General features: G+C 49.2%; 1 protein-coding gene across 1 annotated transcript in view; it reads right to left on the reverse strand.

Annotated features, from left to right (window-relative positions):
- Nucleotides 1–2,834: 2,834 nt before the first annotated feature.
- The window catches only part of itgb4 (integrin, beta 4), a 97,195-nt gene continuing 78,290 nt past the window's right edge, over nucleotides 2,835–21,739 (reverse strand). The window contains exons 35-42 of the mRNA XM_078401862.1: nucleotides 16,010–16,174; nucleotides 13,121–13,246; nucleotides 11,695–11,841; nucleotides 10,287–10,475; nucleotides 7,670–7,825; nucleotides 6,195–6,359; nucleotides 4,885–5,001; nucleotides 2,835–4,733 (exon numbers count right to left, since the gene is read on the reverse strand). Of these exons, the coding sequence (XP_078257988.1) occupies nucleotides 4,609–4,733; nucleotides 4,885–5,001; nucleotides 6,195–6,359; nucleotides 7,670–7,825; nucleotides 10,287–10,475; nucleotides 11,695–11,841; nucleotides 13,121–13,246; nucleotides 16,010–16,174 (1,190 nt within the window). The 3' untranslated portion in view covers nucleotides 2,835–4,608. The remainder of the gene's footprint in view (nucleotides 4,734–4,884; nucleotides 5,002–6,194; nucleotides 6,360–7,669; nucleotides 7,826–10,286; nucleotides 10,476–11,694; nucleotides 11,842–13,120; nucleotides 13,247–16,009; nucleotides 16,175–21,739) is intronic.

Consider the following 21,739-nt stretch of genomic DNA (forward strand, 5'->3'; position numbering starts at 1 on the left):
TGGGAGTGAAGAACATGCCCAGCATTTTCAGGTCTTTTTTATTTTAGATTTTCAGAATCTGCAGTTTTTCTTTGATTTTTGATTCAATTTGGGCCAGATCTCTCCCCATCCCGTGAGATTGGTCCTTCTCCAGTTGACTCATTTTATCTTGGAATAATCTGTAAACACTGTAACTCGTGTGATTGCTGCTTTCTGGACGTTAGTTGCTCCACCTGAAATAATGGAAGTAATAATGGTGCATTTTTAAGTGCCAGTATTGTTTTAACGTAGATGCTCAATTGAAGTACTGTATGCCTTTGGGTGCCTTAAAGGATTTATTCACTGCAGCTGGTATTGATTGTGATGTGGAGAATGTAGATTGCGCCCTCACATGACCCATTCTCTACCTTTTCCCCGGTTATGGGGAAACAGGAGCACCGTGAACTCTGCAGCAGCGCCAGTCGCAAGGTCATGCGTTGCAGGCTGCACTGCACTGCATGCAGTGTGTGGACTTGGGCAAGGGCACGTGTCATGCACGGGAGTGCAAAATCTACGTGCTTTTAACATCTATTCAAAAACACTGAAAATTTTATATTTTAGTTATATAGAACATATTTGATAAATCAATAATTGCAACATGCATTGAAGCAGCCAATATCCATGGAAAATTAATGGCTTTCAATAAATGGTCTATTTTAAATGATATTCTTTTCTCCTGTTTTAATCTCTCCGAATGAACACCGATAGCTCTGCTAATGATGCAGAAAAGAAAGTCCTGATACCCATGTTGAATATGTGTGTGTTAATGTACTACAGTGTAATGCCTTTGCCTTAGCTTCAACCCTCTCACACACAGGCTGCATAGATTACTCCGAATGCATCTTCCACACAGGCTGGGAGTTTTGGGGAGCTCGTCCAGACTGTTTGGTATTGTCACGTTCTTTACGTTTTGCAGTACAATGGTTCTTTCTTTATTGACGCGTATGCACAGCACATTGAAATCCTTCTGCACAACCCACAAATGCACAGTCGCCATATTCTGGTGCCGTTTACGAAGTAAAAGTCCAGTCCAGAAGGTTAGTACTGGAGCGCCCCCAATGCAGGTAAGCCCATGGCCATGAGCGATGGGCTTACCCTCCAGGCTACTGCAGGCCCGCGACCTGACGTCCCTCTCCTCGTCCGACCACCTCCATGTCCCGAGGGGTGCCTCCTGCAGCCGACCGTGAAGGCGCTGGAGGTAATATCTCAGTACCTCCCCCACCGGCCCACTCCTCACGTCCGTCGCTGCCAGTGGCTCCCTCCTCAACTCTCCGGTCTTTGGAGCCTCTGAGCTTTCCCCTGCAGCTGCGGCCCGGCCGCAGGGACCTACGTCACAGCGGTGAATCAGGCCTCTCGTGGCCATGGGCGGCCCACCGGGTCTTCATTCACATGCCGCCAGGTCCATCCTTGTTGCAGGGTCAGTGTGAAGAGGGCATTAACACAAGCAGGTCACACTGTGGCAGGGAAGTCTAGAATCCTCACACTTGGCTTGCCCCAGAGGATCGGTGTGTGGTGGTGCTAGTCTGTCGTCTAATGTGCCTCTTATCAGCTCATTCAACTATTGGTGCTCCGTGCAAAAAATAATCCTGGCTAATTGTAATTTGCAGCTGACAGGAAATAGTCTCCTGTGGCCATCATGGCTGGCCTGCAGCACGCACGGTGGTTGGGCAATGGCAACGGGGTTTCCTCAGCAGCCCTGAAGATGGTCCCCTGAAAGAGGGTCCCGACCCAAAACGTCACCCTTTTTCTCCAGAGATGCTGCCTAACCTGCTGAGTTACTCCATCACTTTGTGTCTAGCTTCACAGTAAAACTCCTTTCACTTAGCTCCCACTAATTGTTTGAAAACTGGTCGGCAACTCATGCATGTCCTGACAACTAACGTTTTCACCTTTCTTTGCGTTGTCAACATCATCTGTTTACAAAACACTCAGCCTTTTCATCCTTGGTCATTGATTTAGATTTCAAGTTGTTGATAGTGTTGGGTAATTGGCTTTTGATGACATCTCTTGCCACAGTGCGGAATCACAAACTGGGAAACAAGCCCTTCGGCCCACTAGGTCCACACCCACCATCGATTTCCTGTTCACACTAGTTCTATGTTATCCCACGTTCTCATCCATTTCCTAAATGCTAGGGGCAATTTAGACAAACCAATTAACCTACAAACCCGCACGTCTTTGGGATGTGGGGGGGAAACCAGAGCACCTGAAGGAAACCCACACGACGGTCACAGGGAGAACTTGCAAACTCCACACAGTCAGCACCCGGATCTCTGGCGCTGTGAAGTGGCAGCTTTACCAGCTGCGCTGCTGTGCAGAAGAACTTCAAGGAGTTTTTCAGGAATGGCATTAAGGATTGAGGGACAGATCGCCTGTTCAAACAAGTCTACGGCTTGCTTAAGGGTCTAGGGGCCATTCCTGTGCTATTCTGAACAGTGGGAGAAAGTACCGGAGTGCTGAATCAGGACATTGGCTGTGCCCAGTGAGAGAGTTGCAGCAAGTCCAGCACAGGGTCCTGGTAACTCGAGCAAAAAACGCAAACTACTGGAGGAGCTCAGACTCTGAAGTGCCCAACCCAAAATGTCCATTCCCTCCACAGATGCTGCCCAACCTACTGAGTTCGTCCAGCACTTTGTTTTTTTCTCTCAAAAGTCCAGCATCTGCAGTCTCTTGTCTCTCGTAACCTTACTGTCCCTGTTTGATGGTTCTGACAATGGCTCAATGGATGCTCCCAACTAAGTCTTACGTTTCCTAAAACGATAAATCCCATTGTTGCATGAGAAACGTGACTAATAAAGAAAATAACATTGAGACGATTGTATTTCAGAGTTATATATTATAAACAAACGAGAAGCATTTCCTTGCATTCCATAACCATTGCACATCAGCAGGGAGGACTATAGTAGACAAGCCAAGCTTACGGAGTGATCACCCGAGATACAGCGTTTCACTTTCATGCACCAGCCTCTTACCTCCTGACATGGAATATCAATTGATTCGCAGTCACCACTCCCACCTTGGCCCTCTTCCCACCCCACCCCCAACCTCCTGTACGGACAACCATGTCATTGGGGCTGTCCAAGCCGAGGTCGAACCAAGACTTTAAACCTAGGCCCGTCAGGCTCTTACGTTACAATCTTTGGAGTCTCTGCAGGGTCTGGTCAATATAGGTGGACCAATATAGACCACTAGATGCAAAACCAAAGCATGCAAGAAGTTTTCAGAAAGGCGGCCTTAAATAAGAATATAATATGACTAAAATGGCTTTATCCTCTTCAGGATCGAGTACAAATTTTGGCTACAGAGAATAAAACTTACAGGCAGTGCGGTAATTTTGGTATGTCTCCATCTGACACTGGAGCTAAACAGAGCAGCCGAGATTCTAAGCTACATGAACCTCTGGTTCTCAGTGGCAGAAGACTGGTGCATACCCCGTCTAATGGCAGGGTTCCGAACTCTGTCTGGAAGGGTGCTGGAGGCAGAAACCCATGCCAGTAGTGCCTGAAACCTATGTAGTAAATGGGTGAGCACTTTTTTAGGGCTCCAAGCAAACTGGAAAGTGCGATTAGATGGAATAACTGGGAAATGGGACGGGGCAGAGTAAGCTCTCTTTCAGGCAGGAGGGATACATTAGAATATATGACCATTCCCTGTGCCATAATTTTTTACAGCGTATATTTCCCATAAATTTCAACATTCACTGCTCCACCATTAATCCTGGTGTACAGTGAGGTGTTCCTGGAACTCATTCCCAAGTGTGAAAGGCCCAGTTTGCCAGTGATTAGGTTCTGAGGGACTTTCCATCAAGTAGGAGTTTGCAAAAATGGAACAGTGAATGAAGATGCTGGGATATTTGAGGGAGTGCAGAATAACTGCCCCGTATAGACGGAATAAGTATTGCCCATCCAGAGAACACCTGGAGATATATGGATGGCTGGAGGACAAAGGAACAGTAAGCTGGAGAACGGAGTTATACAAAGGCAAAGTAGAATATAAACGCATGCCCATTGCATGTGTTGGTATCAAAGCGTTGTGCTTATTCCCAGAGTTGAGTTAATCGCTTTCTAAATATTTTACAAAGATTAGTAGCTGATACCTGACTGAAAAAGTGAGCTCAACAGATATAGTTCAACAGTACACGTGACCCAAAGTGTGAAACGATTGGGCAATGGAAGGAAAGTTATGGTGAGCCTCTTGCAGTCAGTAGCGACACAAGGAATGCTGGGAGAGCAGAAAACTCTTCAGTGTGTCCATCCGCTCCTGGACGCCTGGACTTGAGGTGAGTCAACTGGATGTTTAAAGAGCTGGAGTCTCCAAACAGTGTAAAACTCAGACAAAAAGAAAACAGTCTTAATTATGTGTGGTCAGCAGAACACATTACAGCAACGTCATGGAGGTGTAAAGACTTGCCAAGCCTGCACACGGACAGGAGGAAGCAACCACTGCAGTTGCCTATCATAAAGGCAGCCCCTTTATCTAAGGTGCTCACAGCTGAGGGTCGGGCAGAGTCCAAGGCCATGCCAGAGGCTGTTCATTGGTGTGTTGAATGTAGAACCCAAAGAGCACGACTTTGTGGTGGGCAAATGGCGATCAGGCCTCGTAGAACTTCTTTTCAACTTGTTTGGTGACTGTTCCACTGGTCATCATGGTCCGTGTGATCTGCTGGGTGACAGAAGTCCCTCCTTCCATCCTTTGTGTTGTCACAGTCATCCCGTCTGAAATGGGAGGCAAGGGAGTTAGTTTTAGAGAAGCACAGCAAAATCAGAGGTCCTGTATCAGGGAATGAAAAGCTCCGCAAGGTTTGGTGCAGACCAAGGGCTGGGCTTCATTCACGAGGGTGAGGACGGCCAATGTGGCAGCACCAACCTGAGTAGAAGGGGTCGATGGTGGACTGCATCAGGCTGGTCTCTGTGCTCATGTTCCCAGGCATTGTGAACCCTTCATGCCTCATCACCGTCTGCTTACTGAACTTGGAAAGGCTTCCTAGGAAACGAAAGAGTAGACCACGACGGTTACAGCGTGGGTAGCCAGCAATGACCATGTGCTGCCCATTGAGTTGCCCAGATGTCATAAGTGATAGGAGTAGAATTAGGCCATTTGGCCCTTCGAGTCTACTCCGCCAATCAATCATGGCTGATCTATCTCTCCCTTCTAACCCCATTCTCCTGCCTTCTCTCCATAACCTTTGACACCTGTACTAATCCAAAATCTATTTCTGCCTTAAAACTATCCACTGACTTGGCCTCCACAGCCTTCTGTGGCAAAGAATTCCACAGATTCACCACCAGATGTGCAGACTCTCTCACTGGGATCACAACCCCAGGACACTTCACCTGTGACCCCTCTGGTCCTGCATCCTGGGACCCATCATCCCGTGATACTCACATCCTGGGACACCCACCATGGGACACTCATCCTCACAATCTGGGCCCTTTCACCCCCAGACTGGGGTACAGCCCATTCCGACCCCAACAGACCTTCCAGCACAGGGCAACCCCACCCTGGGACCCTCAAAACCTTCCACCTCACTGCACTGGGACCATCCGCCCCACCCTCCACCACCCCAAAACCCCCACCCACCATTCCTTCTGTCCATCAATCCCTTCTCCAGAAACACATTTGCATCTTAACCCAGCAAACTACTGTCCTTTGAACGGAAACATGCTCTCGGTGAAAACCTCCGTTTTCAACTCACCACTTTTCCCCTTTTTAACAATCTTTAAAACTTTTATTTTGTCAGGAAGTGGAACTCAGAGCTGCCTGTACACCCACTAACTCACCTGGTCTTTCCACTAACTGGCCCGCCCCACTCACTAACTGACCTGCTCTATCCACTAACTCGTCCAACCCACCCACTAACTGACTACCATATCATTAACTCACCCATCCCACCCACTAACCGAGCCATCCACCCACACCCCAACCATATACTCCTTCATCCACCCACCCTGTAACACCCATCCATCGAGTCACCCATCCACTCACCTCCCCCCACCCACCTACAGCAACCCCCACCTCCACACGCTCACCCCCCCCACCCCACCTGCTCCCCCAGCCCTCACCAGAAGGTACACAGAGGCACAATGACTGGGGATCTGTGTGGGGCAGTGTCCATGTTAAGCCCTCGATGCAGCAGACCGTGGATTGGGAATTGCTCCCTGACTGTTATCTCTTACCTCCATCCTGAGACTCGATGGTGATGATCCCTTCCCGCTCTGGCCCAAAGCCCTGCGTGGTCTTTGCTTGAACCTTGAACTTGTATGGAATGTTCTCGCTGAGATGCGGCACCATTAGAGTCATCTCTGCGTCATCTCCTTCCACTTGATACGTCTTGATCTCATCTGGTGGAGCAATTGGGATGCGTTGGGTGAAAGTGGCGGCGTGGCGTGCTTTCGGAGAGGCATCCAGTGGGGTGGGTAACCTGAGCTACCCCCGAGCCTGTGCTGGCGGCAACTCAACACGGGATGGGGGGAGTGGGGCAGCTGGCTGATCGCGGGAACACATGGGAGGCAGGCTGGATGTATATGGGAGGGAGAGTTGGGGCTTGGTCATGGAGTGCAAGGGTAGGGTGAGGGTGAGAGGTGGGAGAGGGAGTGGTGAATATGGGAACACATGATCACAGTGGTCACAGGGAGATCGAAACCTATGAGTCATTAGGCATTAACTTCCAATGTTCTTGCAGGGAGCTGAACTCATCGGAACCACCAGTGTTGGCCGTTCCCATTACCCCAACGGCCTTGGTGTGGGAGCAGAGCCTGCTTCCTTAACAGGTTGTGAGGATTGCCCCACATACAACTGGCTCCGCCCAGGGCTTAGCCTATTGCTGGCCTATTGGGACACTTGCCTACCCGGTTAATGCCTTTTATAAATGACGACTTATGGGACCACTAGGCCATGAGGTACAACCAGTGACTGAAGCTGTTGTGGCAGTAAGCACTTCAGCTCAGCACAGGCAAGTACAGCCTGTCAGTGAACTCCTTTGCCCGTTCTACTAACACCCACATCAGCTAAGGAAGGGAAGTAACCCAAATGTGAACTGCTCCCTGCCTTACAACCCGTCTCAACTGACCTCCACGACCAGGTCACAGTCACTCCTCCAAGGCTTTAGACTGGGAGAGACATTCGCCAACATGGGAGAATACCCAGTTTTGTTTTTCCTTTACCCCTCAAATTTAGTTGAGAGATACAACGCGGAAACAGGCCCTTCGGCTCACCGAGTCCACGCCAACCAGCGATCCCCACAAACTAACACTATCCTACACACTAGGGACAATTTACAATTTTGCCAAGCCAATTAAGCTCCAAACCAGTACGTCTTTGGAGCGTGGGAGGAAACCGGAGCACCCGGAGAAAACCCACGCAGGTCATGAGGAGAACGTACAAACTCCGTACAGACAGCTTCCGTAGTCAGGATCGAAACCGGGTCTCTGGCTTGGTAAGGCAGGAACTCCACTGCTGCGCCACCTTGGCGTCTCATCGGAAGATGGAACTTCCGAGAATGCTGAGTTCCCTCATATCTTTGTAACGGGACCCACATCGACCTGAAGAGCTAACTACTGGCTGACCGACCAAGTAACCCCATCAAACCCACAGCCTTCTGATGTCCAGGAGGTGCTAACGGCTGAGCAACGTGAACTGCAACAATGCTTACCTTGCCCATCCAAGGGTTCACAGGTCACCAGGTAACCCAATATATCTCCATTGGGCTTTCGGGGTTTCTCCCAGCTCAGTTTGAGCAACTCGGAGTTGATTGCAGTGAACACCAGGGGCCCAGGGGCACTGGGTGTGCTCAGTGTGAACGGTGAACCTGCAGGGTGAAGGGAGCATGTTACCAACTCCAAGCAACAGTGGAGCACAGTCCCAGTAAAGCCATGACCTCCCAATCCGAGCCAACTCAGGGGTTCAAAATATAATGGCATTAGCCCTCATGATCTGCTATGTTGGTCTGTAGGTGATTGACGTGAAATTGAAGGCAACATATGATCAATTGCTAAACCCACTTTGCAGTGATTATCAATTAGATAGAGAGCGAAGAATTGATCAACAATCTGTGTATTTAAAGATATCCAGTTATAGGGATTGTCAGTACAGGTTTACTACAGGTTTCTTCTACATTTCTACTACAGGTTGAACACTGCGTTCCCAGCACCCTTGGTGTGTTGGTAAAAAAACCTCCCCCTCCCATTCCCAATCTGACCTTTCTGTCCTGGGCCTACTCCATTGTCAGAGTGAGGCCCAGCGCAAATTGGAGGGACAGCACCTCATATTTCGCTTGGGCAGTTTACACTCCAGCGGTATGAACATTGACCTCCCACTTCAGGTAGTCCCTGCATCCCCTCTCTATCCCCTCCCCCTTCCCAGTTCTCCCACTAGTCTTCCTGTCTCCGACTACATCCTATTTTTGTCCCACCCCCTCCCCTGACATCAGTCTGAAGAAGGGTCTCGACCCGAAACGTCACCCATTCCTTCTCTCCCGAGATGCTGCCTGACCCGCTGAGTTACTCCAGCATTTTGTGTCTACACTTGGTGTGTTGCCGTTTCATTATCACGTGGCCTCTGTTGGCCCCGCAAACGGATATTCCCGAAAACCTCTGGAACCGAGGGTGACAGAATATACGGTGTTCAACCTGAAGTAGAAAGGTATGCACACAAAACGCTGGAGTAACTCAGCGGGTCAGGCAGCTTCTCTGGAGAAAAGGAATGGGTGAGGTTTCGGGTCAAGACCCTTCTTCATATTGGGAGTCAAGGGAAAGGGAAATGATATGGGAGGTAAATAGAACAAATGAATGAAAGATATGCAAAAAGTAACGTTGATCAAGGAAAGAAGGAGCCCACAATGGCCCATTGTTGGCTGTGGGGAAGGTGGTAATGAGTTGGTAAAACTCAACAGGATGACAGTGAAACTAGTACGGTGACTGGTGTGGGGGAGGAACAGAGAAGAGAGGGGATGCATACTGTATACTGACAATCCCTATTCCATTCACACTCAGTTAATGCCATCTGCGGCCACTCAGGGACATATCAGGGCAGGACTTGCTCAGTAAATGGTAGCATGCTGTGGAGTGTTGCAGAACAGAGAGACCTAGGGGTGCAGCTCCATAATTACTTGAAAGTGCTGTTGCAGAAAGAAGGGTGGTGAAGAAGGCAAAGTAAAAGCTCAAACTCAGGGGGTCAGGCAACATCTGTGGAGGGAACAGGCAGACGTTTTGGGTTGGGATCCTTCTTCAGACTGAAGGTGTTTGGCAATATGGTCAAGTAGCTGCCCAGAACATGGAAGCTGCAACTCAAGGGATAACTGGCCAAGCTGATGTTGGATAAGTGGAAGATCTGAATCCACATCAAAACAAAGAGCTGGTCAATCAGCATCTGTCGAGGGAATAGACTCTTACATTGGCCCTGAAGGTAAGCATGCAGGTACAGCAGGCAGTGAAGAAAGCTTATTGGCATGTTGGCCTTCATAACGAGAGAATTTGAGTATAGGAGTAAAGAAGTTGTATAGGACCCTGGTGAAACCACACCTGGAGTACTGTGTGCAGTTTTGGTCTCCAAATTTGAGGAAGGACATTCTTGCTATTGAGGGAGTGCAGCGTAGGTTCACGAGGTTAATTCCTGGGATGGCTGGACTGTCATATGTTGAAAGAATGGAGCCACTGGGCTTGGAAAAATTGGAATTTAGGATAAGAAGGGAGATCTTATTGAAACATATAAGATTATTAAGGGATTGCACATGCTAAAGGCAGGAAACATGTTCCCGGTGTTGGGGGAGTGCAGAACCAGGGGCTACAGTTTAAGAATAAGGGGAAGGCCATTTAGAACGGAGATGAGCAAAAACTTTTTCACCCAGAGAGCTGTGAATCTGTGGAATTCTCTGCCTCAGAAGGCAGTGGAGGCCAATTCACTGGATGCTTTCAAGAGTTAGATAGAGCTCTTAAAGATAGCGGAGTCAATGGATATGTGGAGAAGGCAGGAACGGGGTGCTGATTGTGGATGATCAGTCACGATCATTGTGAATGGCAGTGCTGGCTTGAAGGGCCAAATGGTCTACTCCTTCACCTGTGTCTATTGTCTGTCTCCCGCCATGCAGTGCAGCCAATATACGCCATTCATACATGGATCAATGAAAAAACACTTGAATTTTCTCCTGGAATAAAGTTTAGGCCTTGGAGTAGAGATCGAGAAGCCGCCAGGATCAGTGTGGACTCTTACAACACTGCCACCTTCTGTGCATCACCGGCAAAGGCACTTTGAATGGGTGGGGGACGCCATACCTGGGATCGGGCTGAGAGGGCTCATTGGGTCCACTTTGGATTCGATGGTGATGACTCCTTCGCGGTCTGGACCCCATCCCTTTTCACTCAGAGCCTTGACCTTGAACATGTAGGAGTAGTTGGGCAGAAGGTCAGTGATAATCAGCGAGTTTTCATTGGGGTCTGGGATGTCAACAGTTTGCATCTCACCTGAAACGTAAGAGACAGCATCACCTTAGTCACAGCCAACTGCTCTCCCTGCCCACCCGTCCCATGAGATGGGCTTTACTGATGGACACTGCACTTACACCAGTCTCACCCCAAGCACTCTGCTCTGTCTTGTTCAGAGGCTGCCTTACATCACAAGGCGCAGTTTGCCTTTGATTTGGATGGATGCGTCTCAGATTCGGGAGACCTCCTGATCCCAGTCCAGGAGAATGCATGTGTGACTCCACTGTCCACACTGTCGGCCATGATCATATTGAATGGCGGTGCTGGCGCGAGGGGCCGAATGGCCTACTCCTGCACCTATTTTCAATGTTGAAATCCACCTACATCCACAACCTCATAACTGCTTATAAATCTGCAGCAGATTCCTCCTTCGCCAATACTGGGGCAGCCCCTCGTCTCACATGCAACGTCAGCACACATGGTGTCTGCAACAGTGAGTCAGACTGCATGGGAGGGCAGCTTGGACACTGAGGGATGGGCAAGATCACACAAGAATCAGGAGCAGGAGTAGGTCATCAGGCCTCTGACCTGCTAGTCCTTTCATCGAGATCTTCTCTCAGCGCCATTTCCTGGCTGTATCCTCCATGTTCCTCCATTTCACCAGGAAATGTTCAGAGATGTATCGATCTCTGTTCCCAATGAACCCAGTTGCCTGATCCTCCACAGCCCTCAGTGAAGAGATCTCTCCTCGTCTCAGTCCTGAGAGGCCTTCCTCTTACTCTGCTGGGGAACCGCCCTTGCCACTTCCAGCCTCTCGTACCTTGTAAATATCTCAGTGAGATTAGTCTTTAAACTTTGTAGATACATCGCGGAAACTGACGCTTCACCCAAGTCCGCTCCGACCAGCAATCACCGCTAACACTATCCTACACACTAGGGACAATTTACAATTTTACCAAAGCCAATTAACCTACAAAAATGTACGTCTTTGGAGGCTGGGAGGAAACCGGAGCACCTGGGAAAAACCCACGCAGTCATGGGGAGAATGTACAAACTCCATACAGACAGCACCCGTAGTCAGGATCGAACCCGGGTCTCTGGCGCAGTAAGGCAGTAACTCTACCACCCCCTCTCGTTCTCCTGAACTCGAGTGCACGCAGGGATAGTCAGTCCAGTCTCTCCTCATCTGGCCACCCCGTCTTCCCCGAGCCAGTAGGGGGGTTTGCCGGCCGCGGTGGGGACTGGGGGCGGTACTGACCTCCTGCCAGGGACTGGTAGGTGACGCGGTAGGCCAGGACCTCTCGTTCGCACGGAGGGTTCTGCCAGCTGACCTTCAGCGAGGTTGCTCCCAGCGCAGAGAAGACCAGACGTGTCGGGGTGTTGGGGATCCCCGGAGAGCGGTTTTCTGTGGGATGAAGACAGAGAAACAAAGCGGTAAGACTGGAAAAGCCCAGGATTAAACAGAGACTGGAACACCGGCTGGAACGGGACCAGGAGCAGAGAGCGATGCAAGCAGCAGCTTCCACTATTGGCCCCGGTGAGAGGTTGCTGCTTCATCACTGCCAGCAATGGCCCAACTATGACGAGTGTCAACCCCATAAACTGCTGAGAGGAGAGAGAGGTACCAGCCTCCTAAAGGAGAGTTGGTGAGCTTACTGTATTATGTCGCAGTTAAAACTCTCATCCTCAGGTTTAAAATCCTTGCCTTTACCCTTTCTCATTACCTCTTTGAGTTACTAAAGATCACTGCTCTCTGACCCAGCACCTACCCAATTTCCTTTACTTTCCAATTGGCCAAATGGCCTTCAGCCTTCAGCCATTTCCCAGCTGTTATCAGGCAACTGAACCATCCTACCACAACCAGAGAGCAGTCCTGAGCTACCATCTACCTCATTGGTGACCCTCGGACTAACTTTGATTGGACTTTACTGGCTTTACCTTGCACTAAATGTTATTCCCTTATCATTGATCTGTACACTGTAAATGGCGCGATTGTAATCATGTATTGTCTTTCCGCTGGCTGGTTTAGCGTGCAACAAAAGCTTTTCACTCTACCTCGGTACACACGACAATAAACTAAACTGAACTGAATGAACTGATTTGGGTTCTAGGCTCCGGAGCTACCTCTCGAACCGCCATTACCTCTCTACCTCTCTTTCCTCTCAGCACTTTGCTCTGATCAGGTTTCAGTTCCCCTTCCCCAATCCTCTGAGGCTGATTGTCAAACCCTCTGCTCGCAAGACTGGGCCAGAGCTGGCCATTCTGTTGCAGATGCAGGTCCAAGCCACGAGGAATTGGGTACGATGGAACTGCAGATGCTGGTTTATACCGAAGATAACCACAGAGTGCTGGAGTAACTCAACGGGTCAGGCAGCATCTCTGGAGAAAAAGGATGGGTGACGTTTTGGGTCAGAACGTGTCTGAAGAAGGACTCCGCCCCAAAACGTCACCCATTATTTTTCTCCAGAGATGCTGCCTGACCCGCTAGGTCGCGAGGAATTGGGTTGGTCTTGTCCTGAGCTTATTCATATTCCTCCCCCAGTCCCCAACGCTCCAGTCAGGATTGGACCTAATCTCTAGGCTGAGTAGTCGAGCATGTGGCCTGAACTAATTGCCCAAACCCATCATATGCTGCCATTGTTGTTTGCCAGGATTGTGAATGAATGAGCAGGTCGAGGCCTAACCATGAAGAACCATCTCCAGGTTCTCAAGAGCAGTGTTCACATCCTCGGATTCGGTACGTCTCCTCCCGCCAATCATCCGTTGCGTGACCGTGTAGTCACCTCCCTGCATCCCACGCATTGATTGTCCTGCAGATACAAACATCTGTCAGACATTCTGCAAAGCACTGCCACAGCTGAACCTTGAACGTGGCATCACAGGTATACAGGTTGGTCATTCATTGGCCTCCATCAGTCAGAGCATGGAGTATAGAAGTTGGGAGGTCATGATGCAGTTATATAAGACGTTGGTGAGGCCGCATTTAGAGTACTGTAGACACAAAATGCTGGAGTAACTCAGCGGGATAGGCAGCATCTCTGGAGAGAAGGAATGGGTGATATTTCGGGTCGAGAACTTCGATTTAAACCAGCACCTGCAGTTCTTTCCTACACATTTAGAGTACTGTGTACAGTACTAGGCACCATGTCGTAGAAAAGATGTTGTCAAGTTGGAAAGGGTACAGAGAAGATTTACAAGGATGTTGTCATGACTCAAGGGTCTGAGCTAAAGGGAGCGGTTGAGCAGGCTGGAACTTTGGAGTGCAGGAGGAAGAGGGGTGACCTTATAGAGGTCTATAAAATCATGAGAGAAATAGATCGGGTAGATGCACTCTGAGTCTCGCCCAGAGTAGGGGAATCGAGAACCAGAGGGTCACTAGGTTTAAAGTGAAGGGGAAAAGATTTAATAGGAATCTGAGGGGTAACATTTTGGTGGTTGTATGGAACAAGATGCCAGAGTTGAGGCAGGGACTATTGCAATGTTTAAGACACAATTAGGTACAGGTTTAGGAGGATATGAGCCAAACGCAGGCAGGTGGGACTAGTGTAGGTGGGACATGTTGGTGAGCATGGGCAAGTTGGGCTGAAAGGCCTGCTTCCATGCTGTATGACTCTATGAGCAGTCTGTGCATTCACTGCAAGTACCCAGGAGCAGTACGCTGTTCCAACCCCCCTCTCCTGCAGGTGCCAGTCCACAGGCCATGGCTTCTGTGTGCTTGCTCAAAGGGCACAAGAAAACAGCAACCAACCAACCATCTCCAATTCAGGGTTGACCAGGATCAGTGCGGGTGGAGCTCAGCCCAGACTAGCTAACTCAGCTAATTCAGGAGAGAGGGCAGGTCTTCCTTCAACTGCTCTCCAGAGTAGTTCTGGTGGCCCCTGTGCAGAAGGGCTTCACCACAATTAGAGGGTATTGGCTATGAAGAGAGATTTTACAGATGGACAGATATCTCTGGAATGCCAGAGGTTGAGGAGAGACCTGACAGAAGTATATAAAATCATGAGAGACATAGATAGGGTAGACAGTCAGAACCTTTATCATATCATATCATATCATATATATACAGCCGGAAACAGGCCTTTTCGGCCCTCCAAGTCCGTGCCGCCCAGTGATCCCCGCACATTAACACTATCCTACACCCACTAGGGACAATTTTTACATTTACCCAGCCAATTAACCTACATATCTGTACGTCTTTGGAGTGTGGGAGGAAACCGAAGATCTCGGAGAAAACCCACGCAGGTCACGGGGAGAACGTACAAACTCCTTACAGTGCAGCACCCATAGTCAGGATCGAACCTGAGTCTCCGGCGCTGCATTCGCTGTAAAGCAGCAACTCTACCGCTGCGCTACCATGCCGCCCAGGGTAAATGCCAAAGACTAGAAAACATGGCTTTAAGGTGAGAGGAGGGAACTTTAAAAGAGGTGTGCAGGGCAAGTTATTTTACACAGAAGGTGCCTGGAATGCCCTTTGAAGGGTGGTGTTGGAAACAGATAACAAAGTCATTTAAGAGGCTTTTAGATAGGCACGGGTGGATGTGCTGGGAATGGAGAGGTATGGATCATGTGCAGGCAGATGAGATTAGTTTATCTTGGCATCGTGTTCGGCACAGGCATTACAGGCCGAAGGGCCTTTTCCTGTGCTCTAATATTCTGTGCTATGTTCATTCATGATCACTCCACTATGTAATATGATAAAGGTGAATCTCTAACTGACCACCACCACCTTCGAATCTTGCTCCAGATCCCTTCACACCCACACTCACCACAGCTCAATCAGTTTCCCCATGAAGGGAGGCTGGAGCCCTCTGCAGCTGAGGGAGTTGCAAGACCCATTGAGAACAAGATTTTCCACTACCACTCCCATTGGGTCCCCTTGTCTCAGATCTGCATCAGGGGGATGTTATGTGTAACCACAGCGCCTGTGTCCGTGGGAGAGGGGACACGTGGGTGGGAATGGGTGAGGTGCAGGTGGAGGCAAGGGTGGGGCCAAATAGGGGGCAGGTGGGCGGGGAACGGACGGGAGGGGGGGATGCGAAGAGGCCAAGGAGGGAGGGGGGGATGCGAAGAGGCCAAGGAGGGAGGGGGAGGGTGATTGTGAATAGGGTTGTAGGCATGGAGTAGGGGTTATGAAGGCAAGGACATGGTAGAAGCTAAGATAGGGAAAGTGGGGCAGGGAGAAAGAGTGGGAGGTGGAGATGCAGGATGGGCAGGTGGGTGGGTGGGGGGGGGCAGGTGGGTGGGTGGGGGGGGGCAGGTGGGTGGGTGGGGGGGGGGCAGGTGGGTGGGTAGGTGGGGGAGAAAGAGTGGGAGATGGAGATGCAGGATGGGCAGGTGGGTGGGTGGGGACAGAGAACAAATTGGTGAGGGCTGCTGGCACGTGCGGCATCAGGCAGTAGATGGAACTGTTTGGTGAACTTTTAGAACGTTGTTGGCGCCAAAAGGTGGTGACACTTGTGTACTGCCGAGGTGAGGCCCGCCACGTGATTTTACCGAGTTGTATGCTAAACAAAGCATTTCACTGCACCCAGGGTACATGTGACAATAAAATATCATTGACTCTTTGAACGTACCCTGTGCGGACAGCCACTGACCCTGCCCTGACACCATGGTCTCCGAGGCCCCCCCGATCGTCCGGGTGAACTGCTGGCCGTGAATGCTGGTGTTCTGAGTGATCGTGCTCTGGGTACCTCCGGGAAACATTGAGTTCATCTCCCACTTCCCGTTCATCTGCATGTCTGTGGGGGAAAGGGGAAGGAAGGTGTTCAGTCAGTAAAGGTTCCCGCTTCACTGGACTAGTCCGCCCTGCTTTACCCACCACCAGCTGCCTGTCACATTCTCCATGGCACTACATCCCACTTATTCATCCTTTAGACTGTAGAGATACAGTGCCTAAACAGGCCCTGCTGCCCACCGAGTCCACGCCGACCGGCAATCACCCCGTACATTAACACTATCCTACACACTAGGGTCAATTAACAATTTTGACCGAAGCCAATTAACCTACAAACCTGTACGTCTTTGGAGTGTGGGAGGAAACCGGAGCGCCCAGAAAAAACCCAGGTGGTCACAGGGAGAACGGACAAACTCCATACAGACAGCCCCCGTAGACAGGTCTCTGGCGCTGTAAGGCAGCAACTCTACCGCTGCACCTCCGTGATGCTCCCACCCAGGGAACATCAAACATGGCTCGCCCCACCAGCCCCTCCCCACCAACTCAAACCTGCCCCTTGCCCCTTGCTACCCACTCTCTCTCAGCTACTCCCCTTGACTGTTGGCAGATCAATTCCCTCCTGCATCGTATCGTAGCCAACAACCCATCCCCACCCACCATACCCCACCCAGCCCTTTCCAAACCCTCTAACCGTCTTCACCAGCCCTTCCCCACCCAACATGTTAAACCTGCTTCTCCCCACCTATCCTATCCCTCCCAACCTGAACCATCTCCTAGCTGTCTCCCATCACCCAACCAACCTAATTATCCTTGCCCCCCAGTGATAACTACACCTGCTCTAGATTCTCCCCATCCAGTGTGTACCAAGCCTGGTCTTCATCACCCAGACCCTATCCGTTCATCCACGCATGATGCCCCACCCAGCTCCATCACATCACTAAGCTACCATCGCCATAGCGACCTGGCTTCACCCTCCCACCAACACTCTGGGAGAATGTCTGTCACGCGACCCATCAATCCGTTTGACAACAGGTTCACCGCACAAAGTGAGGATCAGGAACAACTTTGTGACGAAGTGTAAGGCCACGCGTCAATGATGGCTGATGTAAGGAAAGCAGATGCAGCAAAAGCTAAATAGGCACTGGGGATTTTATGGAGAGAATTAACCAACAGAAAAGCAGCCAAGACTCCAATATCGGCTGTGTCATCTCACAGCTCTCAGCTGTGGCTGAATGCACAAAGGTGGAGGTTGGATAGGCATGCATGAAATGCAAAGTCATTCTAACGGGGGATTTTGACTTTGGGAAAGGTTGCCATGAATTCATTCATTTTGGGGCTTGTTCAGGATACTTGTCTGAAACTCTGTTCAGCTTGGAACCAAAGTATGCATGAGAGGGGTAATTCAGCGATGGAACCAAAGTGTGCTTGAGAGGGGTAATTCAGCGATGGAATCAAGACTGTCCACAATAAACTGGAAAATCTGATAAAAAAAAGGTTCAACCACAGAAGAAGAAGAAAGATCTTCAGTTTATAAGACTGAGGGCAAGTGTTCCAGTTGTCAGAAAGAAATCATGGATGACGAAAGGCTGAATAATTTCACCTCTCTGACATTTACAGTGGAACAGAATAACATCCAAATCTCTCGAGGAAACAAATATTAGGACAGCAATGAGGCAAAATTAACATTAGCAGACGAGATAAAGCGCAGGACTGGATGGCTTTGAATCCTGTGTTTTAAAAATAAAGTGAACAAGGTGTCCTGTCAATAATTTTCCAAAATTTATTTGACTCGGCAAATAAATGCTTTACATTGGAAAATCAAGCATGTCATAAAATTGTTGAGAGGAGCACACTGGCATATCTTAGACAACTGGTCTGACATCTAAGTTTATAATTCTGGATAATATAAGTGAGTAACTTAATGCTCAATGGGCCGTGAAGAGCCAGTGTGGATTTGTAACGAGTACTGAAGTTCTTGAATAGTTGACTGAAGGGTAGGGGTCTGTGGACTTCCAGAAGTCCTTTGATAAAGGTTCTGGCAAGATATCTACAGAAGAAGTGGACAGGATTAAGCAACGACAAGGAACTGCAGATGATGGTTTACCGAAGAAAGACACAAAATGTTGGAGTAACTCAGCAGGTCAGGCAGCATCTCTGGAGAACATGAATAGGTGACGTTTCGGTTTGAGACCCTTCTTCAGACTGATTGCAGGTGGGGTAGGGGGGGGGGGGAAGAAAGCTGGAAGACAGGAGGGGCAGAACAACGTGGTCGGTAATAGGTGGAATGACCTATGAATAATTATAATGTAATATAATAAAATAAAATAATATAATAAAGTAATAATAATGTATTATAAGAAAGGTGGATTATGTAATGGGTGAAATCTGCCTATCAACCCCCCCCCCCTCGCCTGTCTTCACCTATTACCAGCCACTCTCGGCCCTGCCACTCCTCCCTCCCAGCTCTCTTACCCACGATGCCCCCCTGCAACCACCGAAAGAGGATCCTGACTAGAAAGGTCAGCTATCCACGCTCTCCAGAGATGCTGCCTGACCCGCTGAGTTACTCCAGCACTTTGCGTCCTTCTCTGACGAGTTAAGGGCGGTTTAGTTCCCCAGTCGGGGAACGGGCTGAGAGTCAGGAAGGAGAGAGTGAGGTCAACGAGCAGAGATCGGCTCGACGCGAGCACGATCTGTGTTGGAGGACCATGATTTTATACATGAGCTAAGTGTTGGGATAGAAAACCATGAACCCTAGTTAGCCAATGACACAAGTGAAGGACAATGCTGTTAAGCAATGTGGGTTGCACCATTAAATTCCACATTATATATGAAGTGAATGGACAACACTGTGATAATTGGATTTCAAAAGAAGAAAATGTGAGGTCAGGCACTGTGGAGGAATAATGAATAGAGCAGGGTATTTTCCAAATGCTGAAAACCTGGAAGCAGAGATTTAAAGACAGCTGCTGCACTCTTACACGTCACAGACTGAGGCAGAAAAACATCACAAAGGCCAGTGGGTTGTCCAGAAGACTCTGGAGTACAACGGGTTAAAGTTACCAGGTGGTGGACAAAGCCCTGGCTAGATACTGCAAGCAGTTTAATTTTGTTTGGAGATGCAGCATGGAAACAGGTCCTTCAGCCGAACGAGTCCACACCCATCATCGATCACCCGTCAACACTAGTTCTATCTTATTCCACCTTCCCGTCCACTTATTACACATTAGGGGCAATTTTCAGAGACCAATCAACCAACAAACCCACACGTCTTTGGGATGCACGAAGAAACTGGAGCATATGGAGAAAACCCACATAGTCACAGAGAGAACTTGCAAACTCCACACAGACAGCACCCAAAGTCAGGGTTGAATCCAGGTCTCTAGTGCCATGAGGCAACAACTCAACCAACTGTGTTCAGGTCAACACATAGGAAGAATGTAGAGTAGTCTTTTTCCAAAAGGCCACTGGGATTCAGGAACTGAATTAATAGGAATGTTTGCAGAAACTAGGATAACATTCCCTGGACTTTCAGGGCAGGGCAAGGTTCGGTTGACGTTTTCAGTCAGTTTGAGGAACTGACACAATGAACAGAGGGAAAGTATTTCTAAAGTCTGGGGAGTCCAAGGCTTTGTTATCTTGTGTATTTTAGTTTGTTAGATTTAAAGATACAGCGCGGACACAGGCCCTTCGGCCCACCAAGTCCGTGCTGACCAGTGTTCCCCGTAAACCAGCATTATCTTACACATTGGGAACAATTTACAATTTTTACCGAAGCTAATTAACCTACATACCTGTATGTCTTTGGAGTGTGGGAGGAAACCGGAGCACCCGGAGAAAACCCACACAGTCAAGGGGAGAACATACAAACTCTGTACAGACTGCATTAGTTGTCAGGATCGAACCTGGGTCTCTGGTGCTGTAAGGCAGCAACTCTACTGCTGGATCACAGTGCCACCTCATGTATAAAGGGAATTAGTTCACAGATGAGTTAGGGGTTTATTGAATGGATGAACAGGTTTTGCCTGTGGTGTCTCCAAACAGCCTCGTCCAGTTTTATCATCTAACATGGGCAGACCCCTGCGTTTTGAGCTTCCAAGTGTGCTCTGCTCTGGTGTTGAAGGAATACAGAAGCAGATTTAATAGACGGGTTGCGCTGACCAGAACTTCACACAATATTCCAGCTGAGGCTCAACCAAACTTTTATTACAATGTATGGCAGCTACTCTGCCCAAAACAGCAAGAAACCACAGAGAGTGGGGGCTTACAACCCAGTTCATCACGTAAACCAGCCACCACCCCATCCACTCCAGCTACTCCATGCTGCCTCTGCACATCAGACCTCATTGAAACTTACCGATTAGTGAAAGGCCTGGAGAGAGTGGATGTGGAGAGGATGTTTCCACTAGTGGGAGAGTCTAAGACCAGAGGTCACAGCCTCAGAATTAAAGGACGTTCCTTTTGGAAGATGAAGAGGAATTTCTTTAGTCAGACGGTGGTGAATCTGTGGAATTCATTGCCACACAGAAGTCTGCGGAGGCCGTCAATGGATATTTTTAAGGCAGTGATTGACAGATTATTGATTAGTATGGGTGTCAGGGGTTATGGGGAGAAGGCAGGAGAATGGGGTTAAGAGGGAAAGATATATCAGCCATGATTGATGGCGGGGTAGACTTGATGGGCTGAATGGCCTAATTCTGCTCCTATCACATGAACATGAATCTATTAACACAAAAGCTTTAGATTCAGATTCAAGAACAGCTTTGTCACCGCTGTTATCAGACTCTTGAACACCCCTCTTTCACTGAGTGCGCACTCCCAATCTCCCAATGTACCTAGCAGCGGCCCTTGGACTGTTTTTGTTATCTGTACTTTCTCTGTAGCTGTGACACTACCGCTAGGGGTGGCACGGTGGCGCGGTGGTAGAGTTGCTGCCTTATACAGCCGTAGAGTAGGCTTGTATACACTGGAATTTAGAAGGATGAGGGGAGATCTTATTGAAACATATAAGATAATTAGGGGATTGGACACATTAGAGGCAGGAAACATGTTCCCAATGTTGGGGGAGTCCAGAACAAGGGGCCACAGTTTAAGAATAAGGGGTAGGCCATTTAGAACGGAGATGAGGAAGAACTTTTTCAGTCAGAGAGTGGTGAAGGTGTGGAATTCTCTGCCTCAGAAGGCAGTGGAGGCCAGTTCGTTGGATGCTTTCAAGAGAGAGCTGGATAGAGCTCTTAAGGATAGCGGAGTGAGGGGGTATGGGGAGAAGGCAGGAACAGGGTACTGATTGAGAGTGATCAGCCATGATCGCATTGAATGGCGGTGCTGGCTCGAAGGGCTGAATGGCCTACTCCTGCACCTATTGTCTATTACAGCACCAGAGACACGGGCTCGATCCTGACTACGCTGTGCTATCTGTATGGAGTTTTACATTCTCCCTGTGACCACGTGGGTTTTCTCCGGATGCTCCGGTTTCCTCCCACTGTCCAAAGTCCAAAAATGGAGTTAAATGGCTTTGGTAGAAATTGTAAAATACCCCTAGAGTGTCGGATAGTGTTAGTGTAGCGGGTGATTGTTGGTCATCGCGGACTAGTTTCCATGCTGCGTCTCTAAACTAAACTAAACTCCA

This window comes from Rhinoraja longicauda, chromosome 6 (genome assembly GCF_053455715.1).
Source record: "Rhinoraja longicauda isolate Sanriku21f chromosome 6, sRhiLon1.1, whole genome shotgun sequence".
Lineage (NCBI taxonomy): Eukaryota > Metazoa > Chordata > Chondrichthyes > Rajiformes > Arhynchobatidae > Rhinoraja > Rhinoraja longicauda.